General features: G+C 35.4%; 1 protein-coding gene across 1 annotated transcript in view; it reads left to right on the plus strand.

The window, feature by feature from the left end:
• The window catches only part of KLHL1 (kelch like family member 1), a 180368-nt gene that overhangs the window by 90028 nt on the left and 64480 nt on the right, over window positions 1–25860 (plus strand). The window contains exon 5 of the mRNA XM_058829544.1: window positions 22146–22358. Within this exon, the coding sequence (XP_058685527.1) occupies window positions 22146–22358 (213 nt within the window). The remainder of the gene's footprint in view (window positions 1–22145; window positions 22359–25860) is intronic.

Below are 25860 nucleotides of genomic sequence, written 5' to 3' on the forward strand. Positions count from 1 at the left end.
AAAATACCAACCATGGAGAGTTTCCTGGGCTGGTTGCTTAACATTAGCATTATTTTTAATGTGCCCACATGTGGGTTAGTTACCTACCCTAGGGAAATAAAGATGAAGAATGAAGAGTCTGAATTTGAAATGATACTCTAAGTAAGAAGCACCAAGAGAAGAATGCTAGAGTACAGGAAACTCTAATGGACAAGAAATATCATAGTGATATGTGAATTACTTTTCACTCAGGTTAAGACAGAGCTAACTGGAAAAGTTTTTATTTAATGTGTGAAACTGGATTTTATACACATAGCAAAAAGTTCATTATTGTGAATATCTTCCACAAGTATGAGATCATATGGCTTATTCATTAAAGGAAGAAAGTGAAAAGTAGTAGTGGTTAATGGAGTGGCAGGCAGGTAAATAATAAGAATTAGCATTTATCAAAGAAATTCTCATAAATTGAAAATCAAAGAATATTAAAATAGTGAAAAGTATCTGTTGGAGGCCTGTAGAACAAATGCTGTTGTCTTTCAAGTTGTAAAAGTGAGAGATTTTATGAGGGATTGCCATTATGGAAGATTTGAAGATAGAAAAAACATAGTAAGTAAATATTTCTGATAAAATTAGGGGCCAGTCATTTATTGAGATAGTAGTTGCCAGGTTTCTTTACCAAACAATTACTAAGCCAAAGCAAATTCATGACATCATTGCCTTATGGTTTGAGAGCATCATTGAAACATTGGTTCTCAAGGATAAAATTGATTCATGTGATGACTTTACATAAAAAGGATAAACAAAAAATGAGCAGCACTTAACAGTCTTGATTGCAAAAGGAAAAATTTATTATAATAAATTAGTCAACTTGACCAAATAGTTATAAAAAAACCAAGATATTGAGGAGATCTAGATCTTTAAAATCAAAGGTATAAAACTACTTGGACTTTGCATTCCCAGAAAGAGGGGAAATGCTTGCTCAGAGGATTCTAACAAAATAGATAATTTCCTCAAACACAAACCCACAAAAACAACTTAAAAATGAGCTAAGAAAATACAAGTAATGAAAAAAACAGTGCAGAAAAAGTAGAAATCGGTAAATACAGACATATAGTATAAAGAGCAGATTTTAGTTATTTCTTTTCCACAAATACAAGAAACAAAATAGCGTATTTTAATTGCCAAATCAAGAAAATAACAGTGTAATTACAATGAGGTGGTGAGTGTATCTACCACTAATTGTATAAATGCAATGAAACTTAACAGAAACATGAATTTGCTTATAATCATTACACTAGTTTCCCGCACGTAGACCAGAGCAGGATGTGCTTCTATGAAAACTGAAGTTCTTGAAAGGAAATTTACCACAATTGAGATGAAGGTAAAACTTGGAATTCAAAATATATGCTAGTGATGCAAGTATATGTATGTGTCTTTGTATATACATATATTTATATATCTATATATATTATATATAGATTATTTCATATCTATATATATAAATATATATCTATACCCAAATATCATATATATGTATACATATGTGGAATAGATGAAGAGCTTCCTTCTGTATCAGCCTGGTGCTGTTATAAAAAAAACTAATAAAAATAAAGAGCTAATCTCTAGATGCAATGATGGATTTTGGAATATTTTGTATAATTCTCATATCACCATTTTCAAATAGCACTTGACATTTGGAGGGTGTGAAGAGGGGAGACACACAGGATTATAGGACAAGAGAAAATGTCTTGCAATAAATATCTTAGAGTGCTCAGGCTGTTTCAGCTTATTAAAAAGAAAAGAAGACAAGGTTCTTGATGACAGTGTATCTCCACAGGGAGAAACTAGTGTGAACTAAAGAGCTCTTTAATCTAGTTGAGAAATCTTAGCAAGAGCCAATTCAGTTTAGATGGATTGGAAATAAAGTACTTTTCCATCAACAAGATTGCTTAAACACTGGAACGAACTGGGATAACTACAGAGAAAAGCGTTGAATTCTCCAACTCAAAGTATTTTCATCTCAAGATTGAATATGTTTGAATAAAATTGAGACAAAGCAGAAATTATTCTTAGTCACAGAGTAATTGGTGAACTGTATATGCAGAATATATTTGATATACAAAAAACCCCAGATTAATGACCTAACTAGTTTTCCTGCCTTTAATTCTAAATATCTGTGTCATGCTAATCTATTTTTTTTCCTTGTTAGTGCTTAATATATTCTGTTAAAAAGGTGCAACAGAAGAGCAGGCTGCCATTTTGTTGTCATGAATACTGAAAACTGAGTGAAGGGGAATTGTGTGGGACAAAGGCCAAGTTCTCTTTAACAGGTTTCTCAGCAGAGGGAAGGTTTAGAATATTGTTAGAGAAATTTTGCTAAAATTTCAGAGAAGATAGGAAATTCTTCAGTTCAGGAGAAAGCTAAAGCTTAGAGGCAGTGGACTTCTTTTCAGGGCATCACAGAATATTCTGAATTAGAGGGGACCCAAAAGAATCACCAAGTCCAACTCCCATCCCTGAACAGCACCATTCCCAAGAGCACTACCATGTCCCTGAGAGCATCGTCCGAACAGTTAGCCTTAGTGCTGTGACCACTTCCCTGGGGAGCCTGTTCCAGTGCCCAAACACCCTCTGGGTGAAGAACCTTTTCCTGATACCCAACCTAAACCTCCCCTGACACAACTTCAGGCCATTCCCTTGGGTCCTGTCACTGGTCACCACAGGGAAGAGACTTCTTGCCGGAGATACATAGGATTAGTTGCAGCACAGAAATATCTTGTAGTTCAGTCAACAGGAGCAATTTGGTCAAGGTGCTGAGGTTTGCCTACTAAGGGAAAGATGCAAGGAATTTACCTTGGTACTCCAGCGATTATGGATGGTTAGTCTTTCCTAATATCTAACCATTCTTTTGAAACCTTCATTATCAAGTGTCATGGACGTGCAACATGCACATGTAACTCATGTAGGCTTAAATAAACTTAAATAGGCTAAATATCTTAGTTTGAAAAATATTTTAATATATGGAATAAAAAAAAACCTGAACAAAAATATGTGAATTCATGTAAGTTCCCATAGGGATGCTGGCTATGCAGGGAATGAAGGATTGATTTATTTATTTATAGAAGTAAAATGTCAGTATTTATGATACTGGAGTAATGAGCTAATTACATGTTACACATTAGAAACTATCCAAGTTTAAATTCAGATGGTTAAGAGTTTACATGAGATGCAATACTTCTAACTGCTGCTATTATATCCCAGTGATAATAAAGAACAGTTTCTTTTTCATTTAGGAAATAATAGCAAGATTTGTTTACAGTAAAATGATTCTAGGGAGAATTTATAAAAGACAGTGCATCCAGGTGGTTTGCTCTAAGAATACCTAAAACTTCCTTTTTTTCTTGCATACTTGGGAATTTATCTTTCCATCTGAAAATACAGAGACAGGTAAAATGTGTACAATATGCAGCATCATTTAAACAGAAGTTCAATCCTTTTACAGAATTCAGATGGTAAATTTGGCTAATAGAAACAATGTTTTTTTACGTGTTTTTCTTCTATTAATGTCCTTAAAATATTGTATATGGAGCTGAAAAGCACTGTAGAAAATGAGACTACATTAGAGCAAAATTTCCTGCTACTTCTAATATGTTTAAATAAATGACATGGCATTAAAAATAGCATACAGCCCATCTTGCAAACATAATTGTCATAATTGCCTTATCCCAATAAAAAAATAATATTAGTTCATCAATGAATTCACACCAGTAAATTCTTATTATTGAACTATTAAAGTTCGGAATATAAACAAAAAGCTAGAGATAGCTTGCATGACTTGGTCATGGTAATGTTGGTTGCCTGGTCTAAGCTTGGTTTCCAGGCTTCTTCTGTCATCAGTGGAGAAATAGAAGGTTCTCCAAAGGATATTTAAGTGTCATCTGTCTTCAATCAGGGTAACAATAGCTACTTAGGAATTAAATATGAAACAATTCTTTGTAATGATTATAAAAAATGTGGCTTCCACATCCTCATTTATGGACACGAGTGAGCACCACTTGTTCCTTTCAAAGAGTAATTCGCTTGCACTTAGTTCATTCAACTCCTGGATCTAGATCAGGGATATGTGACCAGTCATTAGCCAGATGTAGCCCCATTGCTACAACGATTCAAATTTCACAGTTTAGATTATTTTGTAAATGTAGAAATCCTAAACCTCAAAGACAGGCTCCTGAATTTCAGATTTCAGTGGAAAAGCTCATCCTTTCAAAAGACATTAAATTCTAGTGGTGTGTACAGTTCCACATAAACAAGGATAGTTACTCCATTTTTATTAGTTCAGTAAGCAGTGATTTCTTATTTGCTATAGTGATTTAATATTTATTCAGCACATTTATTTGTTTTGTTAGGAAGCAGGTTGTAATTTCACTCATCCATTGCTTTCATAATAGGAAAACTATCATGGATTGATTTAAGAAAAGTGAGGTATAAACATTGTCATGTATAATACATTTTCTTCACTGTTTAAGCTTAGAACAAAAAATATCTTTTTCATTTCCATTTATGCAGCACACTTTTGTTAATGAGAAAAGAAACATAAAATAATTGCACATTTTTCAGATTTGTTTTATTCTAGGCTTTTAGCCTATATCTTCTTTTTTTCAGTATGACAAATGTTACATACTTTATAATTATGCAAGTTTTATCTGACAGGTTTCTAGCCTGCTGAGATTAGAGGTGCCTAGGTTGAGAAATCTTTAAGAAGGAGACTTACAGGTTTATTTAGCTACTGAATGCAAGACACAAAACACTATTCATTAGTTCATGTTAATGTAGATTTAATAGATAAATGTAAACAAGGACTTGCTTCCTAGTGTTTCATAACTTTCTTTCTTATCTTTTAGATCTGTTCTAGGTGGTACTGCTTTAATGTGATGGTACTACTGGAACATTTTATTTTTACTATGCCAGTGTTTAGTCTTCATTTCTGAATTGATACCAAATAAAATTTTAATTTAATCAAATATATGGAGTATTCTGTTCAAGATTAAGGGTGGTTATTTGTAAGTGAAGGAATACGGTTCAATTTTTTTTTTCATATAATGAAATATTTTTGTTATGGAAACAATCTGCAGTCTTGGAGCAGAGTTTAAGCTTTTGTGTCCACTGGAATATTTCACCATCATCAGAGTCAATAATGAAAAAGGACTCTTAAGTTCTACCACCTTATTCTGTGCTACATCTTAATTAAATTATTAATTATAAAAACTACTCTTTGGGAGATCACAAAATTTCTTTTCATTTGTATTTTTATTTTAGCTCAACAATTAGTTAATTAGGCTTGTATATTTTGATTAATTAATAATGAAAGTGTGTATGAAACTGAACTCATCTTTCTGAACCTTCTCTCATCAACACATTTCCATCAATGTCTGTTATGTTTTATTTTTTTACATCTGTGTTAGAATTCTATAATCTTCCTGCTGGCAATGAGTTGCCTAGAGAAGGCTGCTCAAAAAATTAATCTGATGTGATTTATAAAATAGATCCTACTGGAAAGACATGATATTAAAAATCAGAATTATTTTCATTCTATTATTTTGAGGTCCTGTCAATTCTGAGATATTATTTTTAACTTCTTATGATTTAAATTGATCTTTCTAAGTACAAAGTTTCACAGGCATACTGTACCCTTTGGCATAAATACTGCTGTTCCTGTCTACTGATGATTAATAGAATTGCAGAGACTCTTTCCATTTGTGAAACTAAACTACATCTGAGCTTCTTATCTATCACTTCCTATTGCAATTAAAGAGTTGAATTGTGATTTCTGTTTATGCTAGTTAAATTAAAAAAAAAAAAAAAAGTAAATTGGAAAAATGCATTTAAATCTGCAGTTCACAAAACCAAATTTTGCCAGTGGCACCGGTAGTTCAGTATAGCCTAGTTTCAAGTCTTAAATAGGTCTAGACCTGTCAGACTTTTTTATGTTTTAAGAGAAATGTTTTGTGTTTAACAGTAATATAATTTTCAGAAGGTGAAGTGCTGTGCACTACTAACATTAACTAACATTAATTAAACATCCCTCCCTTCAGACCCTTTCATCAGGGTTATATCTAGACAGTATAGCTGCTGTTCAGAGTAGGGTTAAACAAAATGCAGTGAAGCCTGAGGATGCTGCTATCACAGCCATGCAGGTAAGGAAATTGCTTTTACTCAAAATACAAAGGTTAATGAGAATTAATAGTTTCACTTGTGTTTCGTTAAATACTTTCCTAAAGGTAGTATAATGTAATTCCCTTCTTCTGTATCCTACATTGAACTACGTTTTTACAACTTTTAGTTAAAACTTCAAAGCTGTTTCTCAGACAGTTATATCCTTTTCATTTTGTTAAACTTGCAGTATGTGCCAAGAAGGTGCTGATACCTCATCTCCCCACATACTTAATTTATACAGAAGGCCTCTTAGCCGGCATGTAGTAATATTATAGTTTGCTATGAATAAATTCAAGCTGAGTCAAAACTGTTTTCTTTTATTATATCTCAGAAGCTTTATGTTTATTGACTTTGCTGCTGTTTGCAGGGGTGGGGAAAGTCATTCTTCCGCTTTCATCTAGTGTGCCTTGTATTTTCTGGAGTGCTCCTAAAGGTTAATCAGTGTTCCTGCTTCACATGTAAAACATATGAGAATGTTTTGGAATTTGTCTTGATCTATTCCTCCATGAACAATTTTTCTCTAAGATTTCATTTTTATAAAGTTATTATACAAGTCTTTGGTTTGCCAAATGGAGAGCAACACACAGTCTACACACCAACTGAATGACTTGCAGCTAAAGGCAACATTATCAGTTCTTAATGTGTGGGCTCTCTACTGAAATTATTAAAATATTCTCTTCTGATGAAGGTGTGTGCTGCATCTGTATAATGTCCAACTTTATACTCAGTTGCATTAGCCAGGGGGTTGAAAGAAATTATTACTCCCCTCTACTCCTGATACCACAATAGAATGCATTTTCCAGCTGGTGGCATTTCAATTGATGAGGAAATTGAACCAGCTATGAACCTGAAACAGGAAGCACACCATATATGAAGAGAACCTGATGGGGGCATTCATGAAGAAAAGAAAGCTAAGAGAGGTATTTTCAGCCGCCTATCAGGGGTTATGGAAGAGATAAAATCGTTCTTTTCTTGAAGGTGCACAATGAGGGGACATTGGGCACCAGTCCTAAGTTGTAGTTTCCAAGTAAAAAACACATTTTCTTAGTGAGAGTAGTACTTATTGTATCCATTTTCTCTGAGAGGCTGTGGAATCTCTGTGCTTGGAAATATTCCTAGTTAGACTCAACAAGGCTGTGAGCATCCTATTTCATCAGTCAACCTGATGCAATTTCTGAATTTCCTACATTCCATTGCTGTGCAATCAAGGGAAAATGTAATATTCACATAACACTCAGATGTAATTATTTGTGGCATTATGAAATTTTCAATTTTCAGGAGAAATTTAATGAGAATAGAGCTATGGTTCAGATCAGATTCAAAAGCCTGTGGTGGAATATCTTATATAAGTGTATGTTTATACATGTACATGCCCATATACACATGCATTTGTATATGTATTTATATATTTGGGGACTAACTGACCAAGTTCCAATTATGAAAAACACCATTTAACCGATAATACCCATAATTATGGACTTGCTACTCATGTTATTGAAATTAAGATTATTTAAAAGAAATGTGGTAAATTATTACTAAAGATTAGCCTCTATACAGATGACTTTATTAACTAAGCACATTCTGCAGACAAATTTGTGGTCAGAGCAATAAAAACTGTATCTGTGACTCAAAAAGCCAAAACTATCAGCCTAGGAGTGTAACTGTAAATTCTGTTGCATCCTGTAATGGGCTTACTGTGGAGTTAATAATTTGTGTTTCACACAGAAATTATGCTACTTATTTAGAAAATAGCAACTTGTACATGCAATCTCTTCACATAAGGGAAAACTGTCAAAACTGTGAAAATCACTAGCTGTTAGGAAATATCTCCTTCTAGTTGGAATTGGACCTGTGACAAGATTGTATCCAAACCAAATCAATTTTCTATCAGTCTTGTGCTTTTCATAAGACTGAACACACTGATTGTTTGATTCTGAAGACACAACCCATGTACTGACACACAGAGCAAGAACTGAAAGTATTGCTATACTCCTCTGCTACTCTTCTGAGGATCCGTATTTTAAAGACACCCAAACATTTTCTTTAAATCAGTTTAATTCAGCTATAAAACCTATACAGAGTTCATTATGATGGTTGTTAAACAGCTTGGCATAGGTTTAACCAAAATCTGAGCTAGAGTTGTAAAATTCCTGGGGAGTAAATAAACTTAATGTTGATTAGGTTTTGATAACAATTTTAGAAATATATTATCTTAACTATTTATTCAGAAGTGCACCTGATAGTTTAGCTATTTGCAGTGAGTCTTAGAAATGTATTTCTATGGCTTCCTCATGAAAGCTATCACAATGTACAGCCACAGAAAGGATTTTGGAATATGTTTTTTAAACACTTGCATTTTTCTCTTTAAAGATTTTTATACATATCAGCATAGATCAATGAATTCTGTAGAATAAATTCCCGAATTAAAATCCACCTTTGTTTTTTTTTTTCACATTTTCATATAACATATGTTATAAACATATGTTCTTAAGTCTTAACATTCTTAATCTGTTACATGAATCAGGACCTGCTAAGGAGTATTGCAACTGACATATATAGTATGAGTGGTAAAAACCTCTTCCTTTTAAGAAGTGAAATCCAGAATATATTTTGGAAATTTATTACATAATTCAGTACCTCTTATTAAAGATTTTTTGTCCAGTACCTGCTGTAGAAAGTGTATATATATGAAAATACAGATACTTTGATTCATTTCATTCAGAATGTTGCTGTACAGTGAAGCAGAAGTTCATAATAATATCTACTGTTGTCTGGTTTTATGTTTAACTAATTCAGAAGAGACAAGGACTTCCAGAGTTTATCAACACTTCCAAGTATTCAGTAAAATTCAAAGATAGCTGAAAATTTCCTTATTTTAAATTAGGTTGTATTCTCTATGCAGTAGCTTTTTTAGTAAGAAGAAAAATATTTACTGGAGAGGCTTTAAGAGACACTTAAGACACAAATTACCTTGAAAGAGAGAGCGGAATTTCCCTCAAGTCAAGAATGGAGATTTCATCACATCTATCTCAGCCACAAGTTTAAAAGTAAAACCAACAACAACAACAACAAAGGAATATTTGCTTTTTATGGGGATGTCCTTAAATTGTGTAGTTGGCTGCAAGGGATTCTATGAAGGCAAAATCTAAATAGATTCAAACTGTTGTTAAATAAATTGATGAGAACACGCCAAAGATCTTCTAAGCATCTCATACAGGAAATCACTAGAATCACAAATTTTTAAAATCTATGATACACAGAGAAGATAGTCTATTCACCATTTAAACTCCTTCTAATAATTTTCAAAATTGCATCTGATCACAAATATACCTCTTGCTCTAAGCCCATGCAGCCATTTTTATATCCCATGAGCACTTAAGCAGTGCATATCACCTAGATACCTAAATTCTGTGCAAGACTTTATTGGCTATTAATAAGTTTATCTGAATAAATACAATTTTAAATATAATGCATGGCTTCTAAAGCATAAGATAATCAGAAGATCCACCACTAAAAAGTGAAAAAACCCTCATGTTATTTAAAAGTCTTCATTTTAAGGAATGTTTCAATTTCTATTATTCTGTGTTAGGTAGCATAATTTCAGGTGTGGATATAATGTAATAGTTTCTGTTTATTTCCAGAAAAAAATTATATGGTTATTTGCATCAAGTCCTGCACATGGGTCACAACAATCTCATTCAGCAATTCCATCTTGAGGAAGAGTGGCTGGAAAGATGCTCAGCAGAAAAGAACCTGAGCCTTCTGTTCAACATCCAGATGAGCATGATCCAGTCTGTGCCCAGGTGGTTGACAAGGCCAGGGGCATCCTGGCCTGTATCAGCAGCAGTGTGGCCAGCAGGGCCAGGCAGTGATTGCCCCACTGATCATCAGCACTGATGAGGCCACACCTCAACTGTGTTCAGTTCTGGACCCCTCACTACAAGAAGGACACTGAGGACCTGGGGCATGTCCAGAGAAGGAGCATGTAAAAAGTCTGTAACACAAGTCTTATGAGCAGTGTCTGGTAGAACTGGGGTTCCTAGAAAAAAGGAGGATCAGAGATACCTTATCACACTCCACAACTCACCTGAAAGGAGATTGCTGTGGGGGAGGGATTCGTCTCTTTTCACAGTAACAAGTGACAGGACAAGAGGAAGTGGCCTCAAGTTGCATGAGGGGAGGTTCAGATCAAGACTAGGAAAATTTTCTTCACTGTAAGAGTGCTCAAGCATTGAAATAAGCTACACAGGTAAGTGGTAGAATCAGCGTCCCTGGAAGTGTTCAAAAGATGTGTGGATACGGCTCTTGGGGATTTGGTTTAATAATGAACACAGTGGTGCTGGGTTAATGGTTGTATTCAATAATTTTAGAGAACTTTTCCAGCCTTAGTGATTCTGTATTTCTATGAACTTGAACACAGGCTAATGAAAAAATATCTAAACAATGACCAGCAAGCCACAGCTATAAAATTCTCTTCTCCTCCTTCCCTTTCCAAATAAAGGACTTACACTAAGAATTTAATGCATATTACAGTTAGTTAATAGCATCAGATTATTTGATGTTAACTTACACTCTTGGAAAGAGTGAAACATCATGTCAGTTCCTTCCAAATTTGTAATTTTCAAAGCAGCAATAAAACAAGAATAACTGTCAGTATAATCGATATTATGTGCAGGATGACAAATGTTTTACAATTTCATTTCAGTCTGAAATTTGTCTTTCTGGATTTACACAGTAGATTAATATATTTTCAGCATTCATTTAATAGTTTTTTAAAGTGTTTTATCAAACAACCTAATGTGACAAGTTTTCAGCAGCCTTATCTCTTGACAATCACTTAAGATCTAAATACAGTGCTTGTTTTAGTTATATACCATTATTTTGTTGGAATGAATGTGGAAATTTCATTTTAAATGGTCAGACATCTTTGTGTGAATCATTATAGTTTGTGAAATATTGTACAAAAATTGCAGTCATCTAGAAGAGGGCCTATAGTAATTGAATTTGTATCATGATACTGATTCTTGAGCATTAATCTGGATTTAATAATGTGCTGAAGGTTTTAAGTGCTGTCAAAAAGTAATTACCATATGAGTTTCTTCAAACTTGCTTATAGCAAGTCCCCTTGCTTATATAGAAGTCGCCTTTCAGTTGAAAGGTGGTTCTTTCCCAGAATCATGTTTGTCTAATTCAAATATGTTCTCTTTTTCCATACTAAAATTCTCAGAAATGCTTCAGTTTATGCTGGGTGCTAGTTGAAAGCTGAATCAGAGTTCAACAGTGGAAAAGAGAGTATATCAGAGAATAATTCAGGCACATAATTCAGGCCTTTCCTGAACTTTATCTTTTCCCTATGATGTGTTTTTTGTTTTCTAGAATGGTCTTGACTAGTACATACTTTTTCAATACAGTGATTTACTATAAATTAGTCAGAAATCCTAATGCTTTCATATGTGTCTGATTCAATATTTTAAATATTTGGTTTCAGTTAAAATGGCTACTATATAAGAAATACTAACATGAACAACCATTTGTAAATATTTCACTCCTCAACCAAAACTTTAACTGAAACATTCTCCAGAAACAGCATACATGACATGACACAAAACACATAAGCTTTGAGATGTGAAGATAGAAGAAACAGTATTGTTGCAAATCTTTATGGTGTGGAGAGTCATAGAGAAATGCATATTTCCTCTACGACCTTTGAATTACCCCAAATGCATTTTGATTTTAATGGCTACCTGTTTTTTATTCAAATTTGAAGAACATGAATACAAAAAAAAAAAATTCACTTTAGTGCTCTGACTGATGTTCCAATTACCTTTTGAAAAACTCTTAATTACAGTATTTATTAATCATTTATGAAAGTAGAGGCTTTTTTTATAGACATAATCTTGCCTATGCCTTCAGCCCTCATTTTGTGCCATATTCCATCACATTTCAAGGCTAAGTAGGGGCAGAATAGGTCAGTGAATGATTATGAGATTACAAATATATTTTTAGGTGTTACCACAAAGAGTGGTAATGATTAAGTATCTTGTTTTCACTCCTGAACATTACAACAGTTACAGGACTGTGAATGAATTGTAAAAGCAAGGCCATAACCACTCAGCTCCTTTGAGTTATTAAAGACCCAAGAGATTATTTTGAGGCTTTTAAGTTTTGGTGCTAATGGACTCATTAATCAGACTGAGAAATTCATAATAAGAACCAATATGTATGAGTAGAAGATAGACAAGTTCAAATGGGGTATTAGACATACATTTTAATGTTCAGAATGATTACTTCTGAAAGCTACTGTGAAAGCAGCAAATTTTCCATCTCTGCGTGTCTTTGAGTTGATGCCTTTATAGGAAGCAATCTTCAGTGAATCAGATGTTATTAGGCTCAACAGAAGGGTAACTGGGTTGAAATAAAAACTGAATGGGATTCCGAGGCAGTTTCCTGCTTTGAGAAACTGTTTAACACAAAGCTGAAAGGAATTGCTGATACTCTAGAGAGCTGTGCAGCCCTTCAGAAGGCCCTGGACAGATTGGAGAGAGGAACTGTCTGAAATTCATCAAGGGCAAAACAGGGTCCTGCACGTGGGGAGTAATAACTCTGTGCACCAGTACAGGCTGGGGACTGACCTGCTGGAAAGCAGCTCTCAGGCCATGCACCTGGGGGTTCTAGTGGACAACAAGCTGTCCATGAGCTGGCAGTGAGCACTTGTGGCCAACAAGGTCAACAGAATCCTGGGATGTATTAGGAAGAACATTTCCAGCAGGTTGAGGGATGTGATGCTTTCCCACTACTCACCCCTAGTGAAGCCACACCTGGAGTGCTGTTTCCAGTTCTGGGCTTCTCATTACAAGAGAGACATGGAGCTCCTGGAGCAAGTGCAGCAGAAGGCTCTGAAGATGATGAACATCTCTGTTATGAGGAAAGGCTGAGGGAGTCGGGCCTTTTCAGTTTTGGGGATGAGACAAATGAGAAAGAACCTCATCAATGTATATAAATACGATGCACTACAACAGGAGAGTGTCAAGGTGATGGTATCAAACAATAGGACAAGAGGAAATGGACAGAAAGTGATTAGCAAAAAGTTCCCAAATATGAGAAAGAGCTTCCTTACTGTGCACATTGGAGCAGGTTGTCCAGAGAACTTGTGGAGTCTCCCTCACTGGAGATATTTAAGAACCATACAGACAAAATCCTATGCAATGTTCTCTCAGATAACCCTGTTTGAGCAGAGGTTGGACCAGGTGACCTTTCCAACCTTCCCTTTTGTAAACTGCATCCTGTGTTATTACACTGGTTCTAACAGACATGTTCCCATCCTATCCACTGGAAATCTGTTCCAGAGCATAATGCTTTAACAGCAAGGAATACTTTTCTTCTGATTTCCAGTTTTCTTTTAATCAGATTTGATTTATGTGAGGTTCATGTTACACTTGTTACCCTCAATTTTCCTTGTTTTTCTCTTCTGTGCCTGTAATCAGTATAAACAAGATAGGAGCTCTATTAGAACATAAATATGCTCACCTTTACATAAATCAACATTATCATAAATCAACATATTATCAACATCATTCTCATACTGAGTCCAAAAGACGGCACTGCACCAGCTATTAAGAGGAAAATGAGCTCCATCACAGCCAAAAGCCGTACAGTAGGAAAAAAAAAGGAAAAGTTGTGCTAGGAGAGTAAGAAACTGAGATTGTCATGGTGACTACTGAAGTGTTATAATTTAAACCCAGAAAATTGTTGTTCTGTTATCTACGTGAGAAGGGTTGCATTCCTGCTGTGGAAACAGCACAATTTCAACAGCTGGGGCAGCTCATATTTTCCAAACTTGGGAAGTGCTAGGGGTAAAACTTACATGAGTAACAGCAAAATCAGACAATCACCAGAGTCAGTATCAGTATGTATCCACACTATACAATACTGCACCATTGTGACAATTTGCACTGTGATTCCATATTTTTGCTACTTGCTGCCTTTTAAATCCAAAGTGCCCCTGGATGATTCTGGATGATTTATTCTGCTATTTACTTGAAATTGTGCTGTGAACCTTTGCAATGACAAATAAATCTATCTGAGCCAATTCAAGTCAGAGAAAAGAATCATAGAACATATCATGTTGAAGGGGGTCTCAGGGGTCATCTAGTAAAACTGCACAGGACAGTCCCCAAGAGTCACACCATGTACCTAATAGCTTCTTGAACTCTGTCAGGTATAGTGTTTTGACCACTACCCTGGGGAGCCTGTTCCAGTGCCCAAACACCCTCTGGTAGGTGAAGAACCTTTTCCTACTATCCAACTTAAATGTCCCCTGATGCAGTTTTTGGCTATTCCTTTGGGTCCTGTCACTGGTCACCACAGAGAAGAGATCAGTGTCTGCCCATCCCCTTCCCCTCACAAGGAAATTATAGACTGCAATGAGGTCTCCTCTCGGTCTCCTCCAGGTTGAACCGACCAAGTGACCTCAGCCACTCCTCATACAGCCTTTCCCTCAATCACCATCCTTATTACCCTCCTCTGGATGTTCTCTAACAGCTTAAAATCTTCCTTATATTGTGGTGCCCAGAACTGCCCCCAGCAATCAAGGTGAGGCTGCCCCAGTGCAGAGCAAAGCAGGACAATCCCCTCCCTTGCCTGGCTTTGATGCTGTGCCTGATGCACCCCAGGACAGGGTTGTCCCTTCTGGTTTTCAGGGCACTGACTCATGTTCAGCTTGCCATTTACCAGGACCTGCAGGTCCCTTTCCATGGCACTGCTCTCCAGCATCTAATTCCCCTGTCTGTCTATATATCCAGAGTTACCCCACCCCAGGTGCAGGATCCAGCATTTCCCCTTGTTGAACTTCATGTGGTTGGTGATTGCCCAATCCTCTGATTTGTCAAGGTCTCTCTGCCGGGCATCCCCACCTTTGAGGGAGTCAACAGCTCCTCCCAGTTTTGTATCTGTGAACTTGCTCAATATCCCTTCCAGTCCAGTGTCCAAGTCATTTATGAAGAAATGAAAGAGCACAAGGCCTAAGATGGAGCCATGTGGAGTCCCACTAGAAACAGGTCATCAGTCTGATGTCAAAGATGACATCTTTTCAAGTCAGCTCCCTTAGGACTTTTTCTGTAAAGTTCTCATCCAGGCCCGTGGGAACTTTCTTGCCTGGTTATACCAGCTGTGTCATGCTCCCAGTTAATTCTGGCAAGCTGAAGTCTAGGGCAGTTGACTTGGAAAAGTTCCTTAAGTCCTCAAAGGATAATCCATCAGCATCATCATCCTGGCTAGGAGGTCTGTACTAGACTCCCATGGTGGCATCTGAATTATCTGTTTGCCCCTTGGATCTCACCTAAAGGCTTTCAACTGTGCCATTGCCAGCTGTGAGCTCCATACCTTCTAACCCTTCTATTACATACAGTGCCACCCCTCTGCCTCTTCTGCCCTGCCTTTCACTCCTGGAGAGCCTGGAGCCATCCAACAGGGCATTCCAGTCACAGCACTCATCCCACCAGGTTTCACTTATATCAATGATGTCAAATCCCTGCGACTGGGACAAAGATGTCAGTAGATGATCAGATGTCAATAGACAAAGTGTTGAGTAGATCATCCCTTCATCTGGGAGCTACAACCCTCAGATTTTTCTGCTTGCACCAACCTCAGTGCCATGCATCAACCTGATGGATCTGCCTTTTGCTATCAATACTGTTTAGGTCCCCAAGATGTGCTCCCTCATTCTACTAACTTTATTTTGAAAAGGTAAACAAGCATTAATAAAGACCCCCAAAAAAGGGAAAGAAAGAAAAAAAGAAAGAAAGGAAGATGGAGTAATTTTTAATGCTAAAATTGGTTTACAGGCTGCTAGAGTTTTGGCTTTCCTAGATATCAAGAAGAAAATGTCATGCATACATTGAAGCCTAATGCCAAGAAACTCCAGGGTTTGTAGGATTCAGGACCTTCCAGAACAGCGTTGGAAGATTTTTTTAAGGCAGGGGGAGAAATATGTGTATATGTCCTCATCCGTCTAGCAAATTGTGCCTGTTTCATGTACAGGTTTATGTTTCTTCAATCTTCTTAGATGTGAAAAAGAATAGATGCGGTATGTGAGACAAGATCCTTCACCAATACAGGAAAAAAATATTAATCATTCTCACATAACTTGAAAATTGTGGACAGTTTATCATTATACACTGACGTATCAGCAAATGTCCATAAGCAACTTGTTGTGAGCTACACTTAGAGTGTGAAATCCCAGAATGCCACATCATATTGACAAGGAATTAAACTATAATATGGCTAATTCTGCAGCCTCCTATCCTAAAACTCCATTATTTTTTTACTTAATACAAAATATGCAAGTAAAAAAAAAAAAAATTAGATTGTGAAAGTCTAACTTAGTCATCTAGAAGACTAATACTAAGATTTCAATATGCTGTATGAATTGGTACCCATAGTCATAGTCTCTTCTATCCTTATCCTGCTGTCTGCTCTCCCCAAAATGCAGCACTTGCTTATGTCTCTTTTCCCACTGATGAAGTTCAGAGGAGCATACACAGATACATAGGATCTCTTTCCTCTGTCCTTTGAACACCCCAGTCCTAATACCCCTTTTTGAATGATGATACCAGGCTGGCATCTGGTGCTGTAAGAAACATAGCTCTTTGGATTACATAGGTCAGATGGAGCTCACTCTCAGACAAAGTCTGAGATTTGGTTAGAGATTCAGGATACCAGGTTCAGGTTTCCAGATGGAATCTGGGATTCGCCTAGAGAACCAGACCATAAGCATATTAATAAGTACTGGGTCTTTGTCTAATGGGAGTTCACCATAGGCTGAAAAGTTCATTCTCCTTAGGGGAGAAGTTACACAGCATTGTAAAGGGGGTGTAGTCTTACATGATACACAGCTGATACGGAAAATGGGGCATAAAAGCAAAAGGTGTGAACTCAATGTAACACAGCAGCAATAATTCCAGACTGAAATAGCTTGGGAATTGACCAAAACTTAAATTTTATTTTATGTCTTATCATTTCAGAAAGTATACTACCAATATGATTTAATATGAAATTCAGATGCACGATTTATTCATTTATTTAAATGTTCTCATGAAAACTTTAGTTCTAAACTAAAAGTAGTATAAGCCTAAAATATTATGGACATTAGTAACGTACTAAGTGAAAGCCTAGTATATGAATATCTGGTTTTTGGCATTAGTTTTTGTGGTTTTAATTTTTTAATTGCTAACCTCACAGCATCCAAATCAATAAAATAAAAAACATTTTAAATAAGACCCTTACATCCAAAACCAAAAATCCTGCTAAGCATTTTACTTCCTTGGTAACTCTGATGTAGCAGGTTCTGAATAGCACTCTCAGAATACGACATTCTTTGTCAACATATGAAATTATGTAATATTTTTCAGATTCTTCATTATAACTGATACATGCTGATTAGTGAAATCAATGACATAAACATCAATGAAAACTAGCTTTTGCAAGATAATTTGATTCCATGTGGAATAATAAGTTATGATTTAAAAAAATAATCTAATTCAATTGTATATGTGACATTGTTATAAAGATATATGGTATTAAATTCCATTTGGTAATAATTTAATTTTATTAGAGCCTTATGTTCCTATGATGCACAATCTATAAGATATTTGGGTGATTGCTTATCTACCTTTAAATATAGATATGTTTTGTTTACATGGCTCTACTGTTCTAATACTTCATGCTTATTTAATGCTGACCTTGTGTACTGCTAAAAAGGTTTAAAAGTGAAACAGCTGTTCCATTGAAATGCTATAACCCCACAGCAATGGTTACTGCATGGTCATTTTGTGAAAGTGGAAGAGCAATCAAGTGACACAGCTTCATCCAAGCAGGTTTTGATACTTTCATACTTTTTACTGCATTTCTGATTTTTTTTTAAATTAATTTTTCTGAATTGAAAGCAAAAATCTACTACTCCACTTAATTAAAACATGGAAAAGCTACATGAATGATGCATGCAGAACAGGCCCAGTGCATCTTATGAGACTTACAAGACAGTGAAGACCAATCTACAAAGCCTCTTAAAGTATTAGAGTCAAAAATTACAGGTCCTGGAGACTCATACAACTCTGTCACATAATCTTCTGCATGCTTCAGTACCCTTGTTCTCATAGTAAATGTTTATCTGTCCATGAGGGCCTAGGCATTCCTGAAAGCACTTCACTAGAAAAAGATGATAGGAAATGGCCTCCACCTGGGCTGAGGGAAAATGCCATTGGATATTAGGAAAAAATTCTTCACTGAAAGGGTGGTCAAAGTGTGGAATCACCATCCCTGAAAGTATTCAAAAAACATCCAGATGTGGTACTTGGGACATGGTTTAGTGGCAAAGATGTCAGTCTTATGTTAATGGTTGAAGTGGATGATCTTAAGTCTTTTCCAGCCGTAATTGTTCTGTGGTTCTATAACTGTGTACCTCAATTCTTACCTTGCACCTTAATCTCAGGAGAATTTAAAATTTATTTAATGTATACTGAAAAAATGTCACAGACATCTGTTTTATCCTGTTCCTTAAATGGCAAAAATGAAGGTTAGTCACATTAAAAAAATAAAAAAATAAAAAAACAAAAAATTTTAAAAAATAAAAAAATAAAAAAGAGGTGAGTATTTTTCCACAATTACCATATGAGAAATTATTTCTGTTGCAGTAAACCAGCTAGCCATCGAAATATGCTATGCTGCTTCAAATGAAATGAACCTCAAGGAATTAAAATATTATCTAGGAAGATTTAACATTCATTAGGCAGTTCAGGAAATTCTAATAAGTTGAAGGAGAGAGTTTTTACCTCTGAAGATCAAAAACCTGAATTTTATATATAAATCAAAATTATATATATGACATTTATATTTTAAATATACAAATATATGGGGTATATTTATAATATAAATATATGGCATATAAATAAAACACAATATATATTTGTTACTTTCTGCAATACTCATGCCTGAGTAACATGAAATTGATGTAAGTCCAGATGTTTAGAAAAAGAGATTTGAGCTTATATGTTTTGTCTGAAAATTTTGTTTGATTCTACAATCAGTACAGAAGCTGGAATAAGTTCTCTTTAACAATGTATGCAGATAAAAAACAATTAAAGATGACCAATAAAAACCCTTAATCAAATCTAAAATTGTTGTTCTGAAGTTAAAGCTCCTGCTTGGAATGTTATTCTTAATAAATTAAGCTCTGTGAGTTCATGAAATGTGTTCCACCATCACAGTGGTTCTCTATAATATTAGGTCTTTGGACTAATATGCTGTTGCAAAGTTCGATGTTGGTTCCTATTAAGAGGTAAAGTTATATATTTTTTCATAATGGGATTTAATGTCAGTTGAACCAAGCTTAATTAAACTTTGTCTTATAAATAATTTTATTGAGAAGTGCAATGAAATTTTGTGAGTTTTATGACTTTTTAATTAAAATTAATTAAGCCAGCTTGTGGTTAAGTGCCTGCCTACAAGCTAGTTCATCTACTTTTCCAAGCTATTCTAAAATGTTCTAGACACAAAATTTAAACTTTATCAGTAGGTAATGGTTTAATACCTCATTCCAGAAAAAGCTACATTTTTAGGAAGCTATTGACATTTAAAGTAGTAATTTTAAAAAGAACTCAGTCATGTTTTGAATCAATTACCAATAATGTTAAGGTAACTTAGCAGCATGGCTAATATAGTCCATGACCACATATACATCTTTGATTTTTTGTTGTGTCTGCATCCTATCTATTTAGAGTTATAAAGTAACTCATTGAAAGTTGAGTTTTACATATCAAAGCATTCACATTTATAATAATAAGCATAATTTCCAATTTTGTCTAATTTATTCTATCTGCACTTATGTATTTTTTCTGTAATTATATTACACATTTCAAGGATCTTCTGTGTCAAGATTTTGTCATATCTACATCTGCAACATTCATCTCTGCTTCTTTATATAAAATAATATGCATTTAATTTTTAATAAATATGTTTAAGCAGTAAATTTCAAAAAGTGTGAAGCTGGAGAATTAAAATAAGTGTTTCCTTCTATTGAATAATTCAGGGAAGGACAGCATGTTACATAGTAGAGCCAGAGTATAATTCTGATGTTGTAAGTCTTGCACATTATTTTCTTGTATTTGTTATAATGTCTTAGCAATACTGCGTTACTTCTATTTCAGTTTCGATGACCAGTCTTTCCCCTGGTCCAGACACAAATGAGCAATTATAGGCAGCACCAATTGGATTTTCATATGCTAAAAACTTAATTTAGTGGGTATAGCAGTGCAATTATCCACTTACCTCAGGTTTGGTGTTCTTACATTTAAGTCCTTGACTGATGTTTTGTAATTCTTTCCCCACTTCTCATCTTAAGAATTTTATCCAAAACAGCATAACAAAATTCATTATTATTTTTCATCCATTAGATGTTGCAACCTACTGTTCCCAATATTGCTTTTTACATTTTCAGTTTATATAAAAATTTAGTTCCTTTTTCTTGTGCCTCCAGTCTTCAAGTACTTCACTTTCTTCTTATAATTGTCTTATGGATTGAGAATATGAAAAGACATTTACAGTTTCTCCACTGACATAAAGCACCCTAAAAGAAATGTTTGGGAAAAAAAATATCTATAGAATTATGATTCTACTGTGTCCTGTTGATGTAGAGTAGGTAGTTCTTGGAGTGCTGAATTCAATCCTTAGGATTCAGATAATTAAATGCAACACTTTTTTTGATTTTTTTTTTTTCGTTTGTTTGGTGAGTTTTTTTGTAGTTTTTTTTTGTGTTTTTTGTTTTGTTTTGGTTTTTTTTTTGTTTATATGTTTTATGCAGTTTGTAGGGGGATTTTTAGGGTTTTTTGAGTTACTCATATTTTTGTTTGTCCTGGTTCTGTTCAGGATAAGGTTTATTTTTTTGCATTAGCCAGGAGTGGGGCATAACTAGGATGTAGAGGTTAGTTTGTAAAACCTTATGTCTGCTGGGAGCAGGGGGAAAAGGTCTCTTCCAAAGGGAAGGGCTTCTTTCTGGTCAAGTAAATGTGGCAGAGGGATCCATCTGATACTGTCTGTTGGGGATGGGGGAGTGGGGGCTGTGGTTCTGCGTAAATGGTTTCCTTTCTTGTACCCTCTGTCATTAGTATTGTTGCTGTTACTCTTTGTTTCTTCACCTCATTGCTGTTTCCTGTAAATTGTTCCACTCTCAACCAGTGACCAGTTTACCTTTTGTGCCTCCAGTTTTCCTCTCCAGCCCACCACAGTGTGGAAGGGTGAGAGGAAAAGCAGGGAAGCAAGAGAGTGTTTGGCGAGTCTCAGTGTGGGCACTGAACTGGGGAGTACTGTTCCTAAACCACAACACTATAATAGTTTTCAATACTATGAGATCTTAATTGCTGTAAACTATTTGCCTGATAACTGGATATTAAAAATGTGTTTGGACAAGGTCAAAAAATAATCCTTAGTTCATGGTGTTGATCTTCCCCTCAGCCTTGTCATATGTGTAGTCAGGAATTAGATATTCATACTATAACTCTATATGACTGACAAGTTATTTAAGAAACAATGAAAGAAAGACATTGAAAATAGCCAGGAAAATGTAATATGTGCATGTAAAGACTTAGAATATATTTAATGTGCTCAGCTACAACTGAGTTTATAAAAATTTCAAACAATAGCCTTTACTAATTCTGACAATTTTTAATTATAATATTACCATATAATCCTTATATTGTTTTCAGAATATGTATGAATTGCAACCAAAGCTGTTGAACTCTAATCATTTATGTTTTATTTTTCTCATGAGCTGAAAGGATATGGCAGCATATACCCATATCTGGGTATGGCAGATATTGACTAATCATATGGCTTATTAGCTTTGACCGTTATTTTTATTTTCTTGCAGTATTACTGAATCTGAAATACTTTTTTCTTCTCAGGAGAATATAATGGAAGTTATAAGAAATCAAGAATTTTTACTTCTACCAGCCGAAGAACTCCATAAGCTTCTTGCCAGTGATGATGTGAATGTTCCTGATGAAGAGACCATTTTCCATGCCTTAATGATGTGGGTGAAATATGATATGCAGAGGCGATGCAATGACCTAAGTATGCTGCTTGCTTATATCAGATTACCACTCCTTCCACCTCAGGTATTTTTAAAATTATGTAATCATAATCATCATAATAACAAGAATGTCATCGTTATTGTGTTCTTGTGAAAACTCTCATCAGTTTATAACATGAAACTTCTGAATACTCTGTGTTTAAAAACAAGCCTGTTCAGAATCAGAAAAAGAGAGTGATATCCTTTTACCCAGATTGATCTCAATAAACTTGAGGATTGGGCCAACACATTCACTGGAATGGCAGTGTTGTGAAACTGAAGAGGAGTAACTGCAGATTTCATAACATGCTAAGAAAAAGCAGGCAGAATAATAAATATCCTCAGAAAAAACAACAAAATCTAAACAGAAGAAACAAACTAACAAACAAACAAAAAATCAACCAAACTCCTCCTAAAGCAAACAAACAAAAAAAAAAACCAACAAAACAAAAAACTGCGTGGGGTTTATGACAGATACCAGGCAAAAAATAAGTCAACAGTATGAATTCAGAAAACTCTGTATTGTTCTACAACACAAAAAAATTCTGTCACCAGGCAATATTATTTATTAATAAGTTATTATTGCCATAATACCTGGTGCTGCTAAGGCTGCACCTACACTATTGTTTCCAATTTTGTACTCCATGATTTGAAAGGCATAGGAACAAACTGGAGAAGGTCCATGGGTATGTCTGGGAAAGGAGAAGCAGAAGTGGGTTTGTTCAGTCTAGTAAAAAGAAGACTAAGTGATGACCTAACTTAAGACCTGAAGGTAAGATCGTGGAACTACATTCTTGAGTGCACCATGAAATACAAGTAGAGACAAACACTCTGACTTGTAGCCTGGACAGTTCAGGTTGGAGATTGGCTTGGGGAGGAATCACTTGGAATGCAGTGAACAAATGCAGCACTTTTTTCAATGGTTAAGTGACCTTCCTCATTGAAGCTAGCTAGACCGGATCACTAAATCCAGAAGCTGGCAGAAGCCCTGATTTGAGTGAGTTGACCAAGTTGACCACTGGCAGTCATTTGGATCTCCACTCCTATGAATGCTTCTAAGAATCTGTGATTCAGGCTTCAGCCTCCTTTTTTTTTTTTTTTTTTCCCCAGAGAATTAAGAAGCAATTTTTTTTTTCCATAATTACATACAATCAATCATTCTCCTTTCAGTTAGTGTACTGGGCCTGGCTGGAGTGAAGTTTCTTCATGGCAGCTTTCTTCCTGTGCTGTGCTTTGCACTTGATGAAATAGTAGGTGAGAATAACCCATCCTGTTAATAGATCCCTTGGGGCAGATTGGAGTGAAGCAATACTGAATGAGTGGTGTTTTTAAACATACATATGTAGGCTTTATTGTAGAACAATTTGGTTGCACAGAAAAACAGGTATATAACTAGTTACAATATAAAAGCATCAAAATATCACTTAAGAAAATGTATAAGAAAGAGAAGGAAAGGAAAAGAGTAGAAAGACCTCACCACCTGTAGGCATCAAGATGAGATTTATTTGGGGCAATTTTGATATCTGTTGAAGTGATGGTCACCACCTTGGCTGAAGTGGAAATTTCAGACTGGATCACCAGGTGATGGTGGAAGTCCCAGTGAAATCCTCAGGACACAAAAACTATTTGGTTTATATTCGCTCAGGTAGGAAATCCCAGGTACCTCCCTTGGAGTGGGGAATCTCAGCTGGATGATGTAATGTGGATCATGGGACACTTTGGGAGTCTTTGACACCTACTAAGATACAGCTGCCTATTACATCAATGAATTTGAATCCCTTAAGGCATCAGCAAAGATTAATACCTTCAGGCTAAGTGTGAATGCCCCAGTACTTCTCTGAAGGGGAGTTACCACAGCTGAGTCACTTGAATGAGGACAAAGAAGCAGTACTTTTCCTCAAAGGATTTGCCTCTGTCCTTATCTGGTTCAACACCAGCTGGAGCCTGGGGTGTCAGGTGTGCTCTCCCACTGCACCTGCTATGGTTTATTCTTAAATATATATCAAATAAAACCCTCTGTAATTTTCATTGCACTGAAAATTAACTGAAGAGCTCTCTGGAAAGAAGCCAGGTCAAAATTAGCAGCTAATCACTGGATCTTTGAAAAAAACCCCAGAATTATTTTCATCCCTTACTTTTAAATTCACTTAAAAAAGATGAAGTCAAAGACTACAGGAATTATTAACAGACTGGAAAGACTGTACTGAGATCTACTTAAAATGAAGGTTTGAATTTATAGTCTCAGTTTCCATGATACCTCATTTCACTCTCAAGGTGCAGTAATTATATTGGCAGTGTAGTCAGACTTAAGAAGTACAATATCAAACAATGTAATTCATAATCCAGTAGATAAATTTAGGAGAAGGCAAGCCAGTATTAACATGTTGAAAGGAAACTATCATGAAGCTGAAAATTAAATAATAGAACCTGCAATGTTGCCATAGAAACTTTTTTGTTCTTTGATTTGCCTGGAACCATCTTCTAAACTAAAATGGTTCATATTTCTTCATTCAAGTCAAAAAAGGAAGACTGATGGCTTGGCCAATGTGAAAACTTATTTCACGTTTTAATAGGTAATAATATAAATAACAGGCAATATTATATAATAGATAATATAATAAGAATACCTTTCAATAGGTGTTTTGGATATTTTATGTTGATCCATACAGAAAACATAATTTGTGATCATTTTTGCTCTTAAGGGATTTAGGGAGAGTAAAAATTTGGTGGCATCCTTAAACCTTGTTAATGAGGTATTTTAGATTATTTATTTAAATTGTTAATTTACAAGTTTAGCAAATATTTTCCCTGTGACTTTTGATAGCATTCTTTACAGAGAGTAAGTTAACAAACAAGTTAAGAAACAAGTGAAAAACTGTATTGAACAAGACTTTTTGTCAGTTGTTCAAAAAGTGCAAGAAGCTACTTTTGTGGCTAAATGGTGCCACTGTTGTCCTCAATTTTTAATTTTTGAATGCATTTTAAATAAAACCTTTTTCATATTAAAAACCCCCAACAAAATTAGTACATGTAAAACAATACAGAAACACTACAGATTATATACAAGTGTGTGTGTGTGTGTGTCTGTGTATGTCTTTTTTTCACATAATTTGATAAACATATACATAATCACAGAGTCAAAATGACAGAATGCCTGAGGTTGGAAGGGACCTCTGAATAAACTCTGGTCCAGCACTACTGCTCAAGCAGAAATAACCTGGAGCCATTTGCACAGGACTGTGTCTACACTGTCATCGAATTTTAAGTAATTGCAAGGATTCTGCCAGTGCTTAGTCGCTCTAACAGTGTAGGAGTGTTTCCTAATGTTCAGAGGAAATGTCCTGTGTTTCGGTTTGTGCCTATTGACTCTGGTCCTCTGGGCTCCACTGAAAAGAGCCTGGATCTCTCCTTTATGGACCTTCTGTTCAGGTATTTATGAACATTAGTAAGATTACCCAAAGGCTTCTCTTTGCTGGGATGAGCTGACCCAGCTCTCAGCCTTCCCTCATATGAGAGGTGCTCCAGCCCCTTCATCATCTTTGTGAGCC

This window comes from Poecile atricapillus, chromosome 1 (genome assembly GCF_030490865.1).
Source record: "Poecile atricapillus isolate bPoeAtr1 chromosome 1, bPoeAtr1.hap1, whole genome shotgun sequence".
Taxonomy (NCBI): domain Eukaryota; kingdom Metazoa; phylum Chordata; class Aves; order Passeriformes; family Paridae; genus Poecile; species Poecile atricapillus.